The following is a 19,448-nucleotide window of genomic DNA, read 5'->3' on the forward strand; positions in this document are numbered from 1 at the left end:
GGTCTTAACTGCAAGAGTGGCAGATCTTCAGAGAATGCTGAACTCAAGATGATAAATCTCCTATGCCTTCTCCTAGCAGGTCCCTGATAAGGAAGAAGTGGGGCTCAGACATGGGATAGGGGTGCCTAGGGAGATGCACATGAGCACCTTTAACCCTCAGGTTCCCGTGGACCTTCTAGGCCTGCAGAAGTGGTCCCTACCACCCCATTGGAATACAGAGCTCCCAGGTTATTTCAAGATTACACAGATGCCCCAAATGAGGCAAGTGCCTTAGGTTAACTACTGCTTCCTGCATAATATAGTCCCCAAGGACACAGACCATATGGACGTTCCACAGGACAATACACTGGTCCACTACTGACATCATGCTAATGTACTGCGACAAGCATGAAGTGGCGAGGAGACGTCTTGGTGAGACACGTATGCTTCAGAGGATAGAGTTTCAGGGGCCTGCCCATCTGGGAAGTATTCAGAGGTCAAGTGGTCTGAAGCACACCAAGACATTGCCTCCAAGTAAAGGGAAAGGTCTGCTCCTTCTACTGTAATAAAGAAGCACAGTGCTTGGTAGGCCTCCTCCAGGTTTTGGAGGCAATATATTCCACGCTTGAGAAAGCTATTCAACACTTCAACCCATTTATTGGATTTTGAGAGACGGATGGTTTTGAGTGAGGCCCAAAACAGTTAGCTGCAGTTCAAGCAGCTCTGCTGCTTTCGCCATACGACCTGGCGGACCCCATGGAACTGGAAGTATCTGGTAGGAAGGGAGGCCGGCAAGCCCCAACAGGAGGGTCGCTCAGCATAGATCCCTAGGGCTCTGGAGCAAGGTTGTGCCATTTGCAGAAGAGACACATACACCACTCAAAAAACTCCCAAGGGAAAAACACGAAAAAGCTCCTGGCATGCTACTGGGCCGTGGTACAGACAGAGCATCTGAGCATGGGACGTCAAGTGCCCAGGTGGCCAGAATCATCTTTCATAAGTTGGGTTGCCATAACAACCATCAGGCTAGGTGGGCCCAGAAGCAATCCATTTTAAGATGGAAGTGTTACATTAGCGATCAGACTTGTGCCAATCTAAAAGGCACAAGTATGCTTTACTTGTGGCCCAGACTTCTATGTCATCTTCAGCTGTTATAGCAACATCTCTCTCTCAGCTCAGCTCCTACATACGGCCTCATGGGGAGCTCTTTAAGACCAGCTGAGAGAGGAGAAAAAAAAAAAAAACCTACGCGTGGTTCATGAAACACTCGGCCAGCCTCTGATGTTGGCCACTTCAGTGTCTGTGCAATGGGCTCATGAGCACAGTAGCCATGATGGCAGACACAGAAGCTGTGCAGGGCCCCTACGGCATGAACTCCCTCTCACCAAGGCTGCTCTGTAGCCACTGTCACTGCTGAATGTATGACTGGAGAGCCACAGAGATCAACACTCATCACCTGGTGTGGTACCATCCCTTGAGAAGACCAGCCAGCTGCATGATGGCAACTCGATTACATCAGACCCCTTCCATCCTGGAAAGGGCAGCAATTCATTCTGACTAAGGCTGACACACATGCTAGTACCACCGTCCCAGGGCCCATAAGTGTCTGAGCCACCAAAGTGGGATACTGCATAACAATATGTCAACAACATGTCAAAACAAGAGACTCACTTTTTGGCAAAGGAGGTGCAGAAGTGGGCATGAGACATGGACACCACACGGTCCTATCCAGAAACTGCCAGCCAGCCAGAGTGGTAAATGGCCTCCTAAAAAATGGAGCTGAGGGGCTTCCCCGGTGGCGCAGTGGTTAAGAATCCTCCTGCCAATTCAGGGGACATGGGTTCGAGCCCTGGTCCGGGAAGATTCCACATGCCGCGGAGCAACTGAGCCCGCGCACCCTAGAACCCGTGCTCCGCAATAAGAGAAGCCACCGCAATGAGAAGCCTGCGCACCACAATGAAGAGCAGCCCCCGCTCGCCGCAACTAGAGAAAGCCCGCGCGCGGCAGTGAAGACCCAACGCAGCCAAAAATAAATAAGTAATAACAATTAAAAAAAAAAAAATGGAGCTGAGGCACCAGCTTGGAGGTGACATATTGTGAGGAATGGCGCACTCCTCCAGGGTGCGGTATACTCCTGAAACCAGTGGCCATTATAGGGTGGTACGTCCCCAACAGGCAAGCATGGGTACAGCACACAATGGGTACACCACTCACCATCACTCTCAGCGACTCACTTAAGAGTGGGGATTCCTGCTTGGAGGATTTCTGCTTCCTTAGCCTGAAACTTTAAGCTTGGTGGGTTGAAAAGAACCCGGCTCCCAGAAGGGGACATTTCCACCAGAGTTCACGTAGTAAGAGTTACCACAGCTGCCGCCTGGTCACTTTGGGCTCTTTGTGCCAACAGACCAGCAGGCCTAGAAACAGGCTACCAAGGCTACCACGTTGGCAGGGGTGACTAACCCTGATTACCATGAGGAGACAGCCCTGCTACTACATGACAGGGCAGAAAGGAATATAATTACTCATGTAACATGTTTTTAACCACAAATGATTTTTTGAAAATACTTTAAAATATCGTTAGCACATCTTGTTAGCTATAATCACAGAATCACTTATGCTATAATAAAGTGATTTGGAATTCCAGTGCTTGATGCTGCTGCCTATACTAAAATAGATCCTCCAAAGATAGTATTCTGAAAGACAGAAGACCTGCCAGGAAGATGAGAAGCAGGACCTCAGAGCTGTCTCTCCGTTTTCTGGGGAAATGCTGTTTATATATTTTGTTTTTAAGGTAGCTTACTTTTTCAGTGGAATGTTATTCCTTTCTGTTCTGTTGAGAACATTTATGTGGCGAAAGAGGAAATTTATAGAAAACAGCCCAGATGTAGCAAGTTTCCAAATGCAATCCTTTAACAACATTTCTTCCTTTAACGTTTAGACTACCTCACTATTCTGACATATCTAAAAGATTTAAGTATAAAATACAACTTTGGGCTTCCCTGGTGGCACAGTGGTTGGGGGTCCTCCTGCCGATGCAGGGGACACGGGTTCGTGCCCAGGTCCTTGAAGATCCCACATGCCGCAGAGCGGCTGGGCCCGTGAGCCATGGCCGCTGAGCCTGGGCGTCCGGAGCCTGTGCTCCGCAACGGGAGAGGCCACAACAGTGAGAGGCCCGCGTACGGCAAAAAAACAAAACTCTAAGATGAAAAAATGCTGAGCCAAGAGCAGATGACCATAAAACTAAGGCGAATCAGAGCAAGACTCCAGGCAAAAGCATGCACTATTACACACAGAGCACACATTTAGCTAATGGCAGCTAAAGAGCAACAAGATGTTCCAAGAATAAATTGTCATCTCTGAGCCATGTTTCCAGGAACACAGAGGCTGAAAGTCTGCGCTAGCACTCTTCCTTGGAATGTGACAGCCTGGAAAATCCTTAGAGTCTAATGTGATCATTTTGTCAGTGTGACAACCAATTTTGGCCTCTACCTCTGAGACAGCTATTCTAATGCCAACAAATGAATGCCTGTTTCTTCTCTAATAAAAATCAAAGTATCTGAGACTCAGGGAGAGTTACCCATGGGACAGCTCAAGCTGCATCACAATTGGACTCTCACAGTCTAAAAAGTCAGGAAAGCTGTTAGAGTTACAGTCAGGATTCTTGCTTTAAGTTTTCTCTAAAAAAACCGTTTTTAGAACTTAAGTACAATGAGAATATAATCACTATATATGCTTTTTTCCAGAATTACCTTCAGTCAACAACTCAGGAACTGAGTGATTTTTTTTTTGTCTTCCACTCAAAACCCCCACTGACAAAAAGAGCCCTACTCTTAAAAAAAAAAATTTCAATCCTTTAGTCAAAACAAGGAGTTAATATAACTAAAAGCACAAACATAGTTAAGCAGGTTATGACAAGGAAGCACATTTGTGTATTCCTACTTATTCAATGATTCAATCAAAGCCAGTTACAAGTTAAAATACGGTTTTTCTAACTATCAGCAGCATTCAGGCTAAACCCTGGCATTTGTAGTCAAATTCCATTCTTAACCCCATTCAGGCCTTTCCTCACTCTACGATAAAGTATGACTATGAAAAAAAAATTTATTCCTATTTTTGCCATATACAACAGAGGACAGTAGGCAGTACAACTATTTCATTTTCACTCCTTACCAATTTCAGCCCAAAATATATGAACAGTGAATCAGCACTATATGGCCAATAAAAATAAATATGTGAACTTTACTAATACATGGAAAGGATAGTAAACAGTGAAGAACACAAAAAATGATTGAAACTCAAACCAAGTCAAGTCATCTGATGGACACGTGTGTCTACACATGGTATGGAAGAGAAAGAAGCATGATAAAAAGAGCTGGTTGTCAATGAAAAGGATTTTTCTTCTTGATAGCTAAGTGTGAAAAAATATATATATACATTTTTAAAAGGCCCGAACTACAGAATTCCCTAAGTATAGAAAGTATCTGAAAGCTTTGAACAAGGGCCAAGGAAATAGCTTTAGAACTTCATGTTGATACTATGCTTTTATAAAGAATGAAAAAAGTCTCGATTCATTTGAAAATACAGTAAAATAGAAGAGCGGAAATGTGCTTTTTGAGTACAGATAGCCCTCTTCTATACCTACGATTTCTTAGGAACTCTGAGTGCTTAACACAAAAGGCCAACAGTATCTCTAAATGACTGTGGACTAAAAAGTAACTTCTGGTTAGAAAAAGTAGGCTAGGAAAACTTACCCCTGAAAGAATGAAAACCCCATTTTCTCTGGCAGCTTCATCTAGATTCTTTTTTGGCACAAAAGTTGGAAATTCTTGAAATGGTGGATATCTCAATATTTTGTTACACTTTGCTCCAGTAGGAGAAAAAAGTTTTCCTTCCATTTACATAGCTTTATGAAATACAGAACTACTTTGATAGCTGTGTCAGCATTTCTAAATTTTAACCAAATGTCCTCTAATATAACAAAAAGTCCTTTCTGGACCCCAGTACTCTCCCTAGAAGTGCTCTTAGTATTCCAATCACCTGAGTTAGCAAAGACGTGCTGAAAGCAAGACTGACTTTCCATCACCCACTCCCAAGCCCTAGCTGTATAGGCTACAGTTATTTGTGCAACATCAGCAAAGAAAGAAACCTTGTGGACGGACAGCCTTTGCTGACCCCCAGCGTCGCTCCACTCCATGTGCAGTTCTGGGGTGGCCATTTGGTCAGACTTCATCCTATAACTTCTGGTGGAAGCAGGGAGAAGAGGCGGCCACCTTTCCCAGCGTGACTGCTCCCGTAAGGACAGCAAGCCTGAAGCTGTCAAGTCTTACCATGCGGAGAGAGCCCGCCTGAGAGTGAAGCCAGAACAAAGGGAAGCACTGTTGAGAATGGAGAAAAACTGAGTCCAGGAGACTTGATCCAGCGAAGTCTGAAGCTGGCACCGCCTGTAGCTTTTTTGGTGCCCTGAGCCAATGGGTGTGCAACTCCACCCACACCAATATCTGTTTTCTTTGAATCATTCTGAATTGATTTTGTCCATTGAATGGAAAGAGTCCATTATCAGTTAAGATGTTTTCCTCTGCAAGTAAAAGAACACCTGACTAAAAATGGCTTCAACAATGGATGTTTATTATCTCATGTAACAGGCAGCTCTGAGATAGGTAGTTTCAGGGCTATCAATTCTACAAAACAACAGTGCAGTCAAGAATCTGGGCTTCCCATCTGTCCCCTTGGCAAGCCTCAGCATTCTGGCTTTTGTCTTTGAGCCACAGTGATTGCAAGATGGCTACCAGTGCTCCTGGCATCACATCCTCATACAACAGCATCAAAGGAAGGGGAAATTTCTCTTTTTATCGGAGAGGAAAAATGTTTCCCGAACTCCTCACCCCAGCACACTTCCCCTTGGTCCCACTGGCCAGACCTGGGTTCACACTGCCTGCTGCCCCCACCCCTTTGAAACAATGATCACGACGGCAAAAACCAATCTTGACCTGGAGGAGGGGCCCACCTTCCTCGAGCACACTGTGCCAAGACAGGGGGTCAAAGCGAGGGTTCTGTTTTCATGGAGGGGGAATGGCTCTTAGGTAGGCACACAACAATGTCGCTGTAAGTCCTTGTACAAGCACTGGTGTTCAGTGACCCGCAGTTACTGAAACATTCAAGAGACAGTGAGGAACCTGACATTCCAAACCAAATTACAAGAACCACCACTTAAATTTCCCTGTGCACAATACCTAAATACACACCAACTAGAGGTCTTATTCTTAAGAAACTATGTAAACTGACCACAAAACTGAAACTTCCTTGTGGTGGCTTTTTAAGTCTTTACTGAATGCCCCAGAATAATAGGTATTAGCTATATAGGTTATTTTCGAGGTGCCTGATATCAGGAAAGGAATGCTAACAACCTCCTCTTCTTAGAGCTCTAAGGCTCTTGTTAACTAAGTTTGTTAGAATCTGCCAGGATGTGTAGCTGAAGAGCCTGCTCAGTAGAGAGCAGGAACTCTGAGTAAAATTGATTTCTAACTCTTTACTGAAGATCAAAATTATCCAGTGGTACATCTTCCTTAAAATATGGCATCCCCTGGGGGTTACGGGACTTAAATGAGATGGCAATGTGAAAGCGCATAGGCCAGAACCCAGCACTTAGTACTGTGAAGTCCAGGGAAAATATAGGAGGGGTTGAAACAGAGTAGTAGGAATGCTGGTACTGGTAGGGGAAGGAGAATGAACAGAGTCTGATCCTTCATTTCTAAAGCTAGCCTAAACCGCTGCTATATTGCGAAAAATACTAAATACTATACTAAACCAGATCTAAGGCAAAGAAACTTAACTTATAAAGCACCAGTGGTGATAAGGAAAATTAAATATCATCAGTAGGCAAGTGGAAACTAGTAAAAGTAATTACAATATAATAAGCTGATGACAGCTTTGGCTGGCCTTAGTGAAACCCTATTTACTATCCCTTAAGCTTCCCCACCCACATCTTCATTTTAATACTTACTGAAAAGTAAGGTCCCTGCTTCATTAACCACTTCAATGAACTTACATGTGAGGTCAACTGTGATTACAGTGAATTCATACATTCTAAATAGAGGCTAACTACCTTAACAGTTAACTGCCACAGGAAACAAAAGAGGGAAATATAAGTGAGGTAGAATGCAATGCTCTCTGAAGACCTTAGATCTGACTGACATTAAAGTGAGCCACTCCTCCATCCTAGACCTTAAAGTGAGAGCCTCTTCCGGCTGTAAAATTCCGTGATTCTGTGCATTAACTGTCAATTATTCGCCTTAGTCCAGTGACAGCACAGCCTAGTAGCAGACCTTAGAATGAACAGTGTGAATGTTCATTTCCAAAGCTAACCTAAACCATCGCTACATTGGGAAAGAATTTCTAAATATACTAAACCAGACCTACAAGGCAAAGAAAACTTATAAAGCATATGTAATTTTATATATAAAGTTAACTTACAAAGCAGTGGTGAGAAGAAAAAAATAAATATCATTGGTAGGCAACGTGAAACCAGAAATAAAGTAACTACAATATAATAAACGGATAAAAGCCTTGGATGTGCCCTGAGGGTGGTTCTAGAAGTAGAAAGGCCTCTCCAGTTGGACAGAGGGGCTTCTATGTGACCTTTAGGAGGTCACCACCCCTCTCTGAGCCCCCAGGGTCCTCATCTGTAAAATGGGATCATAACACCCTCATGGCAGCTTGCAGTGACAATGAAATGAGCTCAGGTGTACAACACATCTCTTGTGGTTCCTAGCACTTTGGAGGCACTCAAAAAGTGGTATAGTGAGTGCTTTTGTTGTAGGATCACCAACAGCACTTACCTAAAGAGACAACAGCAACGCTCTCTGGCAGGAAATGTAATCTGTATCGGATCAGGAGATGCACCAATATGATGCAGATAGCTGTGGGAAAAAATAAGACATTGTTAAAACAGCCCAACTTTTTTTTTTTTAATTATTTTTTAACATCTTTATTGGAGTATAATTGCTTTACAACGGTGTGTTAGTTTCTGCTTTATAACAAAGTGAATCAGCTATATGTATACATACATCCCGTATCTCCTCCCTCTTGCGTTTCCCTCCCACCCTCCCTTCCCTATCCCACCCCTCTAGGTGGTCACGAAGCACCGAGCTGATCTCCCTATGCTATGCGGCTGCTTCCCACTAGCTATCTATTTTACATTTGGTAGTGTATATAAGTCCATGCCACTCTCTCACTTTGCCCCAGCTTACCCTTCCCCCTCCCCATGTCCTCAAGTCCGTTCTCTACGTCTGCGCCTTTATTCCTGTCCTGCCCCTAGAAAACAGCCCAACTTTGAATGATAAACACCACGTCCAAGGCAGGGGTTATTTCTAGGAGGCTGCCAGGGAAATGGACAACTGACAATGACACAGTAAACTTCAGCTGTATTTTCGATTTCTTATTTCTTAGACCAGGAGGTAGCTGCATGGTGTTCATTACATTTTCTCCGTATTTCTTTACATGCCTAAACTAGTTTGTTTTCCAGTTGTTGAAAGAGCAACAGACATCTACCTCTATTCTAAGCTGTAAACCTTATACAACCACTTAAAATTATTCAAATTTCCCTGAGAAATATTCTGAGAAATGATCCTCAATGGTGAGGAGGAACTTAATGAAATCAATCACCTTTATGCAACTAGAGCTGCAACAGAATATATGTTGACACAAAGTACCTTGCCACCACATGTTCGTTCTCTTTTAAAGCAGAAGGAAGTGACGGTGTTTTAAAAAAAACAGAACAAAGTTAATATTGGTTTGGTGATAAGAGCATCAGAGACCTGAAGATGGGGTGCTTGCTCCCCAGATGGGTACTGGGGCTCCCACCGGTTGAGGGCTTCCCATGAGCCAGGCACGGCACCGAGCACTTCCCAAATGCTGTCTCGTTCGACCCTCAACACCCCCTCTGAATGAGCTGTTATCACCACTACCTCCTTTGATTCAAGATAAAAGCCGAGGCTTAAGAGAGGTCCCACAGCTGGTAGGCGCCGCAGGGTTGAGCTTAATTCCAACCCTGTGCCCTTAATCCTGGGCACCCACCACCTCCCTCCCCTGCGGCCTTCATTCCTCAACCAGCAAGATAAGAATAACATCTGACTTTCCTCACAGGGGTGTTGTCATGAAAGAAAAGAAACAGAAAGATGTAAAACTATTTGAAAGGAATACATATTTCTGAACCAAAAAAAAAGAGCACACTTTTGCATAAATAACTCCTAAATGTAATTTCAAGACCCAAATGTTAGTGTGCATGTCTTTCTCTCTTACTAGGCACCTAGGTGGTATGCCATCTCATCAATCAAAGTATTACCTTGATAGTACTAAAAATAAATGTGTTGCCTTTTTTTTTTTTTTTTTTTTTTGTAAAAGGAAATGTTTAAACAATCTGCATGGCTGTGAACTGGCCACCCTCAGAGCCCACACTGACAAATTAGATTATCTTTAGTCCCACCAAGAAGCACCAGGTGGCCAGAGAAAGGAAACAGCTGTAAATACAGAAATTTTGTCCTCCTTTCATTCTGTGCTCTAAACTATCAATCTGTGGTGTTATTTTATTATAAATATTTAGCCTAGTTAGAAAAATCCTACATTAAATACTAACAGCAAGAAAGAAGTTCCAATGCATTAGTACACGTAACCAATGAGAACGCCCATTGCCTAAAAAGGCAGGCAGGTAAGCACATAAGTAGACAGAAAATTGATCTAAGGAGTGGAGTCAGTTTCTGCTCTTTCTTTGCACCAAGCTGGATGAAAAAAGTTTACAGTTTATTCTCATAAATCACACAACTATTTGCAGCTCTAAGAGCAAAAGAGAAAACTCTATCAATGGAGAGAACTACATGTAAGAATGATCAATGCCAGGGAATGGTCTTCAAGCTATAAAAAGAAGGAGATCTGCAAAGACAACCCATAGAATCGGAGAAAATATTTTTAAGTCATATGTCTGATAAAGGTCTAGTGTCCAGAGTATATAAAGAACTCTGACAACTCAACAACAAAAAGACAACACAATTTTAAAATGGGCAAAAGACTTAAACTGACATTTCTCTAAAGAGATGCAAATGGCCAATAAACACATGAAAAGATGCTCATCAGCATTAATCATTAGAAAAATGCAAATCAAAACCACAATGAGAAAAAAAAAATGAGATAAAACTTCACACCCACTCGATGGCTATAATTAACATAACAAGTGTTGACGAGGATGGAGAGAAACTGGAACCCTTGTGCATTGCTGGTGGGAATGTAAAATGGTGCAGCCTCTGTGGAAAAGTTTGGCAGTTCCTGAGAAAGTTACGCATAGAGTAACCACTTAACCCAGCAATTCCACTCCCAAGTATGTACCCAAGAGAAATAAAAACATATGCCCACATAAAAACCCGTACAAAAATGTTCATAGCAGCACTATGCACAATAGCCAAAAGGTGGAAACAACCCAAATGCCCATCAAGTGATGAATGGATAAACATAATGTGGAATATTATTCAGCCATAAAAAGGAAGGGAATTCTGACACATGCCACAACATGGATGAAGCTTGAAAACATTATGCCAGACATAAAAGGTCACATATTGTATGGTTCCAGTTGTAGGAGATATTCTGAGCAGGCAAATTCCTAGAGACAGCAGAAGAGTGTTCACCAGAGACTGAGGGGACGGAATGGGGAGGGACTGCTTTTAATAGGAACTGGGTTTCCTTTTGGGGTGATGAAAACGTTCTAGAACTAGATAATGGTGATGGTTGCCCAGTGCTGTGAATGTACTAAATGCCACTAAATTGTGCACTTTGAAATGGTAAATTTTATGTTATGTTTATTTTACCACATACACATCCTTTTTCTTAAAAAAAAGAATGAGGTAGATACAAAAAGACTAACATGGAAAGATCTCCAAGACATTCTGTGAGATGAAAAGGCAAGTTATAGGACCCCACTTATATTAAAACAAACTCCAAACTCTATGTGCCTGTTGGTGTGTATGTGCTTACGCATGTACACATGTATATATACACATACAAGTGCATGTTTTCAAGTACACTTGGGAAAAAACAGAGCAAGAAGGGACAAAAACTTCTGTGCCATATGGAGGGTATGAGTACAAGTTAATGTGTTTCCAATTTTTCATGCCTGAAGTTTTACTTACAGAAAATATATTGAAACATAGGCATGTCAATTTTAACAACTCCATTAAATTTAATGGCCCATAAAATGTGTCAAATGATGCTAATAGTTAACACTAAGTCAATAATAATGACTCACTGTTGTCTCTGTGGAGTCAAAGATCAGCAAGGGTTAAGTGTAAGTCAACTGATTTCAAGCTTCTAAAAGTCAAAAGTAACCAGAGTTTTGGCATCCTTTCCACACAGAAGTTACAATTTCATTTGACCTGACTAAAATAGTAAACAAAAGTGGTAAATCCATTCCAGGTTATGAGTTCCTGAAGTCTAGAATAATCTATGGACTATTTCCCTCAATTCACTAGTCTATATATTTAGTGAGCTGGCAAGTTACCTATTAACAGCCATTTTATTTTTCTTTATCAGATTTACGCTGTTTGGACACATAATCACAAATAAATATACAAGATACTTAATAATTTGTTGATATACAAGAACAGAGGAAAAAAATGCCTTCAAATTTACTTAGGAAGCATTCCACTCTTCTAATGCATGCTGACCTACACAAAAAAAGTGGAGATACCAACTCATCAACTGATTAGGTGAAAACTGAAACCATCTGACATCAGTATGACTCTAAAGTATAGGTTTATGATCTGTTTGAAGAGAAGACAATCCAACAGAAATACGCAGCACTACTAAATACAGTTCAGCCCTTTTTGGCCTCAATGAGGCCAAAAGTGGGCAGGATTTTGTCTGGATTAAAAAGCACATTATAAAAACCTGTTTTGTGATCTCAGCTAATCCTAGAAAGTTACTTTGAAAGCCTTATCTTTTTCACCCTCCTGTGAAAAAAGTGATTACAAAACAGAAGTCTTTTTCCCCAAGGCTTGCCTTTTATATTCCCTAACATATCATGCTGACAACAATGTAAATAGACTAATAATACTCTTTCAGGTTTAAGGATTCAGGTACTAAAGACCTCTTGATCAAGGGAAGAACTGCTTTTCTTCTTTGTATGCAACTACTGTAACAAAAGGAAAAAAAAAGAAAACAAAACAAGATTCTTCGATTGTTAAAGTAATCCCCTAGAAATAGAATTCAATTTCGCTGAAAGAGTAAAAAATTATTTGGGCATATCAAATCTAAATGGACATTGTACACTTGTGGTTTGTGTACTTTTTCAGTGTACAACTTAGAAGTTCTTTAAAAACTATGAAAGACAAGGATGAGTCCTGGGATTTTAAATAAAATTAGTATCTTATTAAAATTATTTAATTAACAGAGTCTGAATAGAAATGTGAAAGAAGTTACTCTTTTCCTCAAAAAAACAGTCCTAATAGCCATCTATTATGGCTATGGAAATACTCTGCACTTTTCCACTTTTTTGTACCTTCCTTTCTTCTGAAAAGATCTAATCAGAAATATGACTCAGTATCATTAAAGAGAAGCAGAAAATGTAAACGTTCCAACTTCACTCTTCAAACAAGAGTTTGCAGGGTCATATTTGAAGCTATTTCTTCCTTAGCTGACCCAAAGTTGTTGTGCAGTTTCAACTGGGTCTTCTGGTCTAGAACAGATGTCTACTGTCCATAGTCTCTGGGAGGCAGCCAAGTTATTGCCTTTTATCTAAACTTCCTGACCGATATCTGGCAACCTGGATATTAGCCTCTAGGCTCCCCCAAACCAGGTCTGTCAATAATTTAACCTCTCTGGGCCTAAATTTCTTCACCTGTTAAAGGCGGAAGTCGAATAAAATGAGATTTTCAGTTTGAGAGAGTGAATCTGTTTAAAGGAAAACATTATATAGGTAAATAACAGCACAGGTGGTACACAGATATGGCAAAAGTCATGACCATGGTTAATGGGAATGTTGGAGGTTAAGGAAAACAGTGTGCTAGGGCAAGGGTGTGTGATCTTTTACTCACAGCAAACCTCTTAACTAAGTAAAATTTTATGTGGAGGCCTAATGGGTACGAGGGACAAAATGTTGCTCTGGTCAGAAAGCTGGATGCTCTGCCATTTCACGCCCCACCCCACCCCCTGCTCCCACCGCCACCTACACAGAAACACACACAGACTCTCAGGAGCGGAGTCTGAAATACACTCAACTAGATGTTCAACGTTCTCTCTAGAGCAAAAATTCAATTCTTCCTTTCAAAGGATGTCTAAGATATATAAAGGGCTCTTCAGAATTGCTCAGCTCAATGATTTTATAAAGAAAAAGGAGTACCCTGTTATGATGTTATGAACGGACTGATCACTGACCCTCAGTGTTTGAAGTGAAAACCAAAAAGGAGGAAGACTTGACCAAGTCAACAGTGGTTGACACGGGGTTGACCATACAGACAGCACACACAGACACTCTCAATGCCAGATGATGGTGTCTCCGCACGCACTCACCGCGGGCCGCACTCACCGAGGACCAGGAGGCTGAAGAAGATGGTCATGCCGCTCGACTGCTCCTCCTGCTGAGCCTGCTGCCCTGTCTGCACCGGGAGGATGGGCTTGTCGGGGCTCGGGCGCACCAGTTTCGTAGTGATCGCCAGGGTGGTGTGAAGGGTGACATTGAAACCTTCATGAGTTGTATTGGGGAACCTGTTGGAGAACATAAAAAGCAGCTGAATTAGACAAAGGAAAAAGGGCCCCGAATTATCAACACACACACAAACCAGAGAACTTTGGCACGGAGCTTGATGGGATTCACAACCCTTGCAACCAAGAGACAGGCCTCGGAGAGAAACTGATTAGGAAGATTCCCGCCTGCTGCAGCACGAGGGTACCGGTGGCCTCAGGTACTCTGAACGCAAACACTTACAGGACAGGGACAAGGGGGAATCAGGACCGGTGTAGAATCAAAGGCTGCCTGCTCTTTGGCACTTAATGGGGGATTTAAAGGGAGGCAAACTGGAGTCTCATCATATTCCAAGGTCCAATATTATTTACTAAGTGCCTTATTTCTCCAGTTTACATTCTTTTCCTTGGATGGTATCTGCAAGTTGAAGAAGCCACTGAATTTGCCCAGTTGTTGATCTGGTCAGAATGCTCTACCCTACTTTACAAAAACCTTCTGAGTTCAAAAGGCCCAAATGTAATCCCCTCTGTAATCCCCTCCTCCACACTACTGTTGTGTCCCTCACACCATCTCCTCACACTGTGTTGGGATTGTAAACTAGCACGATATTGACATAATGATCATTGTAACTGTGGTTCTAACAGCTAATGTTTTTTGAGTACCGCTTCATTCCAGGAACCAGGTAACATACCAACTTTCATTTAATAGGCATAAGCCTGAGGTGGACACTACTACTTTCTCTTTTTTACCCATGAATAACAAGCTCAGAGAGGTTGCATAACTTGGCGAGTATCAGTCAGTGGCAGAATCAAGCTTTGAGTCCAAACTTTTAATCACTGAGTCAGACCACCTCTTTTGCTTTGTGCTGCTGAGGCCCAATTTAGTGTCTGGGACAGAGAAGATGCTCAATAAGTAATGTGACTAAATGAAATGACCACCAGGCCAAAAAGACATACATGAAAAGTTGTCAGGTGAGGAAGTCAAATTTCAACCATGGGTAACGGTTCCTTGTTCATTTTCACATACTCATTCCACAAACATAGATGGGGCACCTATAACACGCAACAGACTGTGCCTGGCAGGTATGTAGATGGACTAAGAGTGGTCCTTCCCCAGCAGCACCAGGAGGACAGAGGCACCTTCACCCCCTTTATCTCATCTTGTACAGTTGGCTCCCTTGCTCGCCACACTCCAGCCATCCTGCCGTTCTTTCTGTCCCTCAAAAAGGCACTAGGCTCTTTCTTGCTCCTGGCCTTTTGCACCTGTTGTTTCCTCTCCTATCCCTCCTTCTGGTCACTAAGGTTTCATGTGGCACGTCACCTCTTCCCGAGAAGCCTCCCACACACCAACACCATTCCGTTTCCTCCAGAGCACTGAAATCATCTCATCTATTTATGGTCCTCCTTTTCCACTAGAATGGAAGCTCCCTGAGAGCGGCTCCTGGTCGGCCTCCTTCACTACCATGTGACCAGGGCCTGAAACAGAGTAGATGGCCACCAGTTAACGAATAAATGAAACTCACTGAAGGAAACAGATGTGAAAAATAGTCATTACAATGGAGAAGGTGACTGGCTATGTAAGGGGTGAGGCTGGGGGACTTTCTGGAGGCGGCGAAGCGCTGCGTAATCAGCGGATGCGAAAACTAGGAAAGTGAAATTTGGCTTGCGGTTTCCGCAAGACGGCTTTCGAGACCTACGCTGGGCAGCCCATCCCTAGCCAGAGGGTCCAACCTCAAGGAGGCTGCACGGCCCAGGCCCGTCCCTCCAGCCCTCCTCGCAGGCGCCGGCATGGTCAGTCCTGGCCAACCAGCACAAGGAGCCCCGCCTTCTGGGGCCGGAGGGCGGCCTGAGGTGCTCGCAGTCACCCGATGGGGCCCAGCCCTGCCGCCTCCGCCGCCCCGGAAAAACCCACTCACTCCTCTTCCGCCATCTTCTCCCCAATCCTGCGGAGCCTCCGAGACCACCGAGCCGCGGGGCTAGCAGGGCCCGCTTTTGCTTCCGGCTTCCGCTGGAGGCGCGGAATGGGGGGCGGGGTCTCGGCTGCGCAAGGCGGCCCTTCTGTCCTTTCGTCTCTATGGCCCGAGGGTGGGAGGTCCTCCGGGAACTTTCCGAACATCTGTCTGGCCTGAGTCTTTTGACCCTCCGGCCCTACGAGATTCCGGTTTTTCCCTTCCACAGGGTAGGGACGTTTTTCTGGAAACTCCTGTGAGGTCACTGTGACTCACCCTGAAAGCAAGCTCTTTCTTCTCAGTGTCCAGGAATTCACCATGCTAAAATTGAGAAGGAAGCTTTTAGCGTAAGCTGTACAGAGGGACCCCAGGTGTATACTTCCGCAGTCTCAGTTTTCCCCAGCTGTGAAGAGGCCTAGCCACCTGGGTTTAGCAGAATCGTGCGGTATTCTGTCTGCAAACATTTATTGAGTTCTGACCATATGCCTATCGTTAAAATAGGTGATGATGATCTAGGGCTAGATCATTCATTAATTTGTTCATTGTCTCAACAAATACTCATTAGATGCCTATATGAGCTTAGCAGTGGTCTGTGGGGTTGGGGATACAGGAGGGAACAAGGTGAGTTTGGAGGGGTAGGAAGAACCCCATCGGGAGAGCTGGTACACTGTTATGAGGCCTTTGGGTTTGACACCACCTCTGTTGCTACCTCCCTTCCTGGTCCAAACCGTCGTATCTCAGCAGCTGTGATAGCTGCTTAAACCCTCTTTCGACTCTGCTATTGTTCTTTAAGCTTTTCCACACATCGGCCTCAGTGATCCTTTTGAACTGCAGTCACGCCGCTGCTCAAAATGTACACTGGCTTCCAATCTCAATCTGAGGGAAAAAAAACTTGGAGCATCTCCAAGACTGAACCCTGCCCCCTTACCCCCGTGAGGTCAATCCCCTCTTCTCCTCATGCACACTTTCCACGATGGTCACAGTCGCTTCCTCGGGGTACCTAAAACACACCAGGAACACTTCCACCCGTGTATTTGCTGAGCCCTTAGTCAAGGATACTCGGCTCCTAGGTAGCCCCTTGGCTTTCTCACTTTCGGGCTTTTTGTTTACCCTTTTTTTGTCCATTATACCTTCTCTGACCACCTTGGGTCTAAAACCCAAGCCCTCTTCCCTTCCCTCTGTTATTCCCCTCCAGAACACTGAACATATTAATAGTACGTTTTACTTATATATTCGTTTATTGTCCTTCTCTCCATGAGAATGTAAACTTCTGAATGCAGAAGTTTTGTTCTCTGTTTTATCTCTAGTGCCTGGAATAGTATCTGGCATATAGTGGGTACTCAAGAAAAAATGATCCTTGAATAAATAATCCATTTTGAGTTTATTTTTGTGTATGGTGTTAGGGAGTGTTCTAATTTCATTCTCAGAATAGGAGAAAATATTTGCAAATGTAGCAACCGACAAGGGATTAATCTCATGCAGCTCATGCAGCTCAATACCAAAAAAGCAAATAACCCAGATAAAAAATGGACAGAAGGGCTTCCCTGGTGGCGCAGGGGTTGAGAATCTGCCTGCCAAAGCAGGGGACACGGGTTTGAGCCCTGGTCTGGGAAGATCCCACATGCCGTGAAGCAACTAAGCCCGCGTGGCACAAACTACTGAAGCCCACGCGCCTAGAGCCCAAGCTCTGCAGCAAGAGAAGCCACCACAATGAGAGGCCCATGCACCGCAACCAAGAGTAGCCCCTGCTCGCGGCAACTGGAGAAAGCCCGTGGGCAGCAACGAAGACCCAATGCAGCCAAAAATAAACAAATAAAATAAAATAAATTTAAAAATGGACAGAAGATCTAAATAGACATTTCTCCAAAGATGACATGCAGATGGCCAAAAAGCACATGAAAATATGCTCAATATCACTAATTATTAGAGAATTGCAAATCAAAACTGCAATGAGGTATCGCCTCACATCAGTCAGAATGGCCATCATCAAAAAAATCTATAAACAGTAAATGCTGGAGAGGGTGTGGAAAAAAGGGAACTCTCCTACACTGTTGGTAGGAATGTAAATTAGCACAGCCACTGTGGAGAACAGTATGGAGGTTCCTTAAAAAACTAAAAATAGAACTACCCTATGACCCAGCAATCCCACTCCTGGGCCTATACCCAGAGAAAACCATATTTCAAAAAGATACATGCACCCCAATGTTCACTGAAGCACTGTCTACAGTGGCCAGGACATGGAAGCAACCTAAATGTCCATTGACAGAGGAATGCATAAAGAAGATGTGGTACATGTACACGATGGAATATTACTCAGCCGTAAAAAAGAACAAAATAATGCCATTTGCAGAAACATGATGGACCTAGAGACTGTCATACTGAGTGAAGTAAGTCAGACACAGAAAAACAAATATCATATGATATCGCTTATATGTAGAATCTTAAAAAATGGGTACAAATGTACTTATTTAGGGCTTCCCTGGTGGCGCAGTGGTTGAGAGTCTGCCTGCCGATGCAGGGGACACGGGTTCGTGCCCCGGTCCGGGAAGATCCCACATGCCACAGAGCGGCTGGGCCCGTGAGCCATGGCCGCTGAGCCTGCGCGTCTGGAGCCTGTGCTCCACAATGGGAGAGGCCACAACAGTGAGAGGCCCGTGTACTGCAAAAAAAAAAAAAAATGTACTTATTTACAAAACAGAAGTAGAGTCACAGATGAAGAGACAAACTTATGGTGACCAGGGGATAAGAGGGGGAGGGATAAATTGGGAGACTGGGATTGACATACACACGACTATATATAAAATAGATAACTAATAAGAACCTGCTGTATAGCACAGGGAACTCTACTCAATACTCTGTAATGGCCTATATGGGAAAAGAATCTTAAAAAAAAAAAGTGAATATATGTATATGTATAACTGATTCACTTTGCTGTACACCTGAAACTAACACAACATTGTAAAGCAACTATACTCCAATAAAAATTAAAAGAAAAAAGTTGTTAGTTAACTCCAGAAGTGTTAGGAAACAGCAGGGTTTTGAAAAGAGGAGTGCTGTGGAGACCTGGGGGCGGAGGCAAGGATGGAAGATCTCAGACCAGCTAAGAGGCCTTTGCAGTAATCTGGGTGAGAGCTGAAGGTACTTTGGATTAAGTTGATACCATGGGTATGGCAGGAATGGCTGGACTGTGGGTGGGTATTGAAGGCAGGGTTTGCTGATGGACTGAGGCCCTTAAAAGAAAGAGGGGAGTCAAGGATGATGTCAAGGTTTTGGCCCTTGAGGAGAAGAGCTCTGTCTGGCTCAAAGCCAGAGTCCTCTGCCCGGCCAAGACCTCTTAAGGCTGTTGTCAAAGCGAACTGAGAGAATGGGCTCTGTGGGTGTGGTGCTGGGCTATTGTTTCCTTAATTCCTTACATTTCTTTCAGGCAGAGATTATCATCAGTGGTAAACAGAAGCACAGAGAAGTCAAACCACTTGCCTGAAGTCACAGAGCTGGCAAATACTGAGTCTGGGATTCAGGTACAGAGTCTTTGGTTTTAACCAGTACCCCCTGTTGCTCCTCACTGCCTTCATTTCTCTGGCTCTAAAATGGGACTAATGGCCTACTTTCATCCATTAGCACAGAGCCTGGCAGGAATGAACTGGCCCATAAAGGACTGAGAACTGGGTTCTCTCTGAGCCACATTTATTAACTGAGAGCTTGAGACTGTCACTCTTCTTCCAGCCTCAGAAAACCCCACCTGGCTGGAGTCGGGCCCCCCTGGGCTGGAGGTAGGCTTCCTTGCATCGGGCCACAAGCTGT

At 43.7% G+C, this 19,448-nt stretch overlaps 1 protein-coding gene across 3 annotated transcripts in view; it reads right to left on the reverse strand.

Annotated features, from left to right (window-relative positions):
• The window catches only part of SLC9A8 (solute carrier family 9 member A8), a 69,120-nt gene extending 53,419 nt beyond the window's left edge, over positions 1-15,701 (reverse strand). For 2 of the 3 annotated variants that reach the window (XM_081257329.1, XM_081257327.1), the window contains exons 1-3: positions 15,222-15,585; positions 13,544-13,722; positions 7,815-7,895 (exon numbers count right to left, since the gene is read on the reverse strand). In XM_081257329.1, the coding sequence (XP_081113455.1) occupies positions 7,815-7,895; positions 13,544-13,722; positions 15,222-15,250 (289 nt within the window). In that variant the 5' untranslated portion in view covers positions 15,251-15,585. Of the gene's footprint in view, positions 1-7,814; positions 7,896-13,543; positions 13,723-15,221; positions 15,586-15,614 lie in introns of those variants that run through there. The other variant, XM_081257328.1, reaches the window with a different exon arrangement.
• Positions 15,702-19,448: the final 3,747 nt, after the last annotated feature.

Source organism: Mesoplodon bidens (assembly GCF_964165515.1).
Source record: "Mesoplodon bidens genome assembly, chromosome: 15".
NCBI classification, from domain to species: Eukaryota; Metazoa; Chordata; class Mammalia; order Artiodactyla; family Ziphiidae; genus Mesoplodon; species Mesoplodon bidens.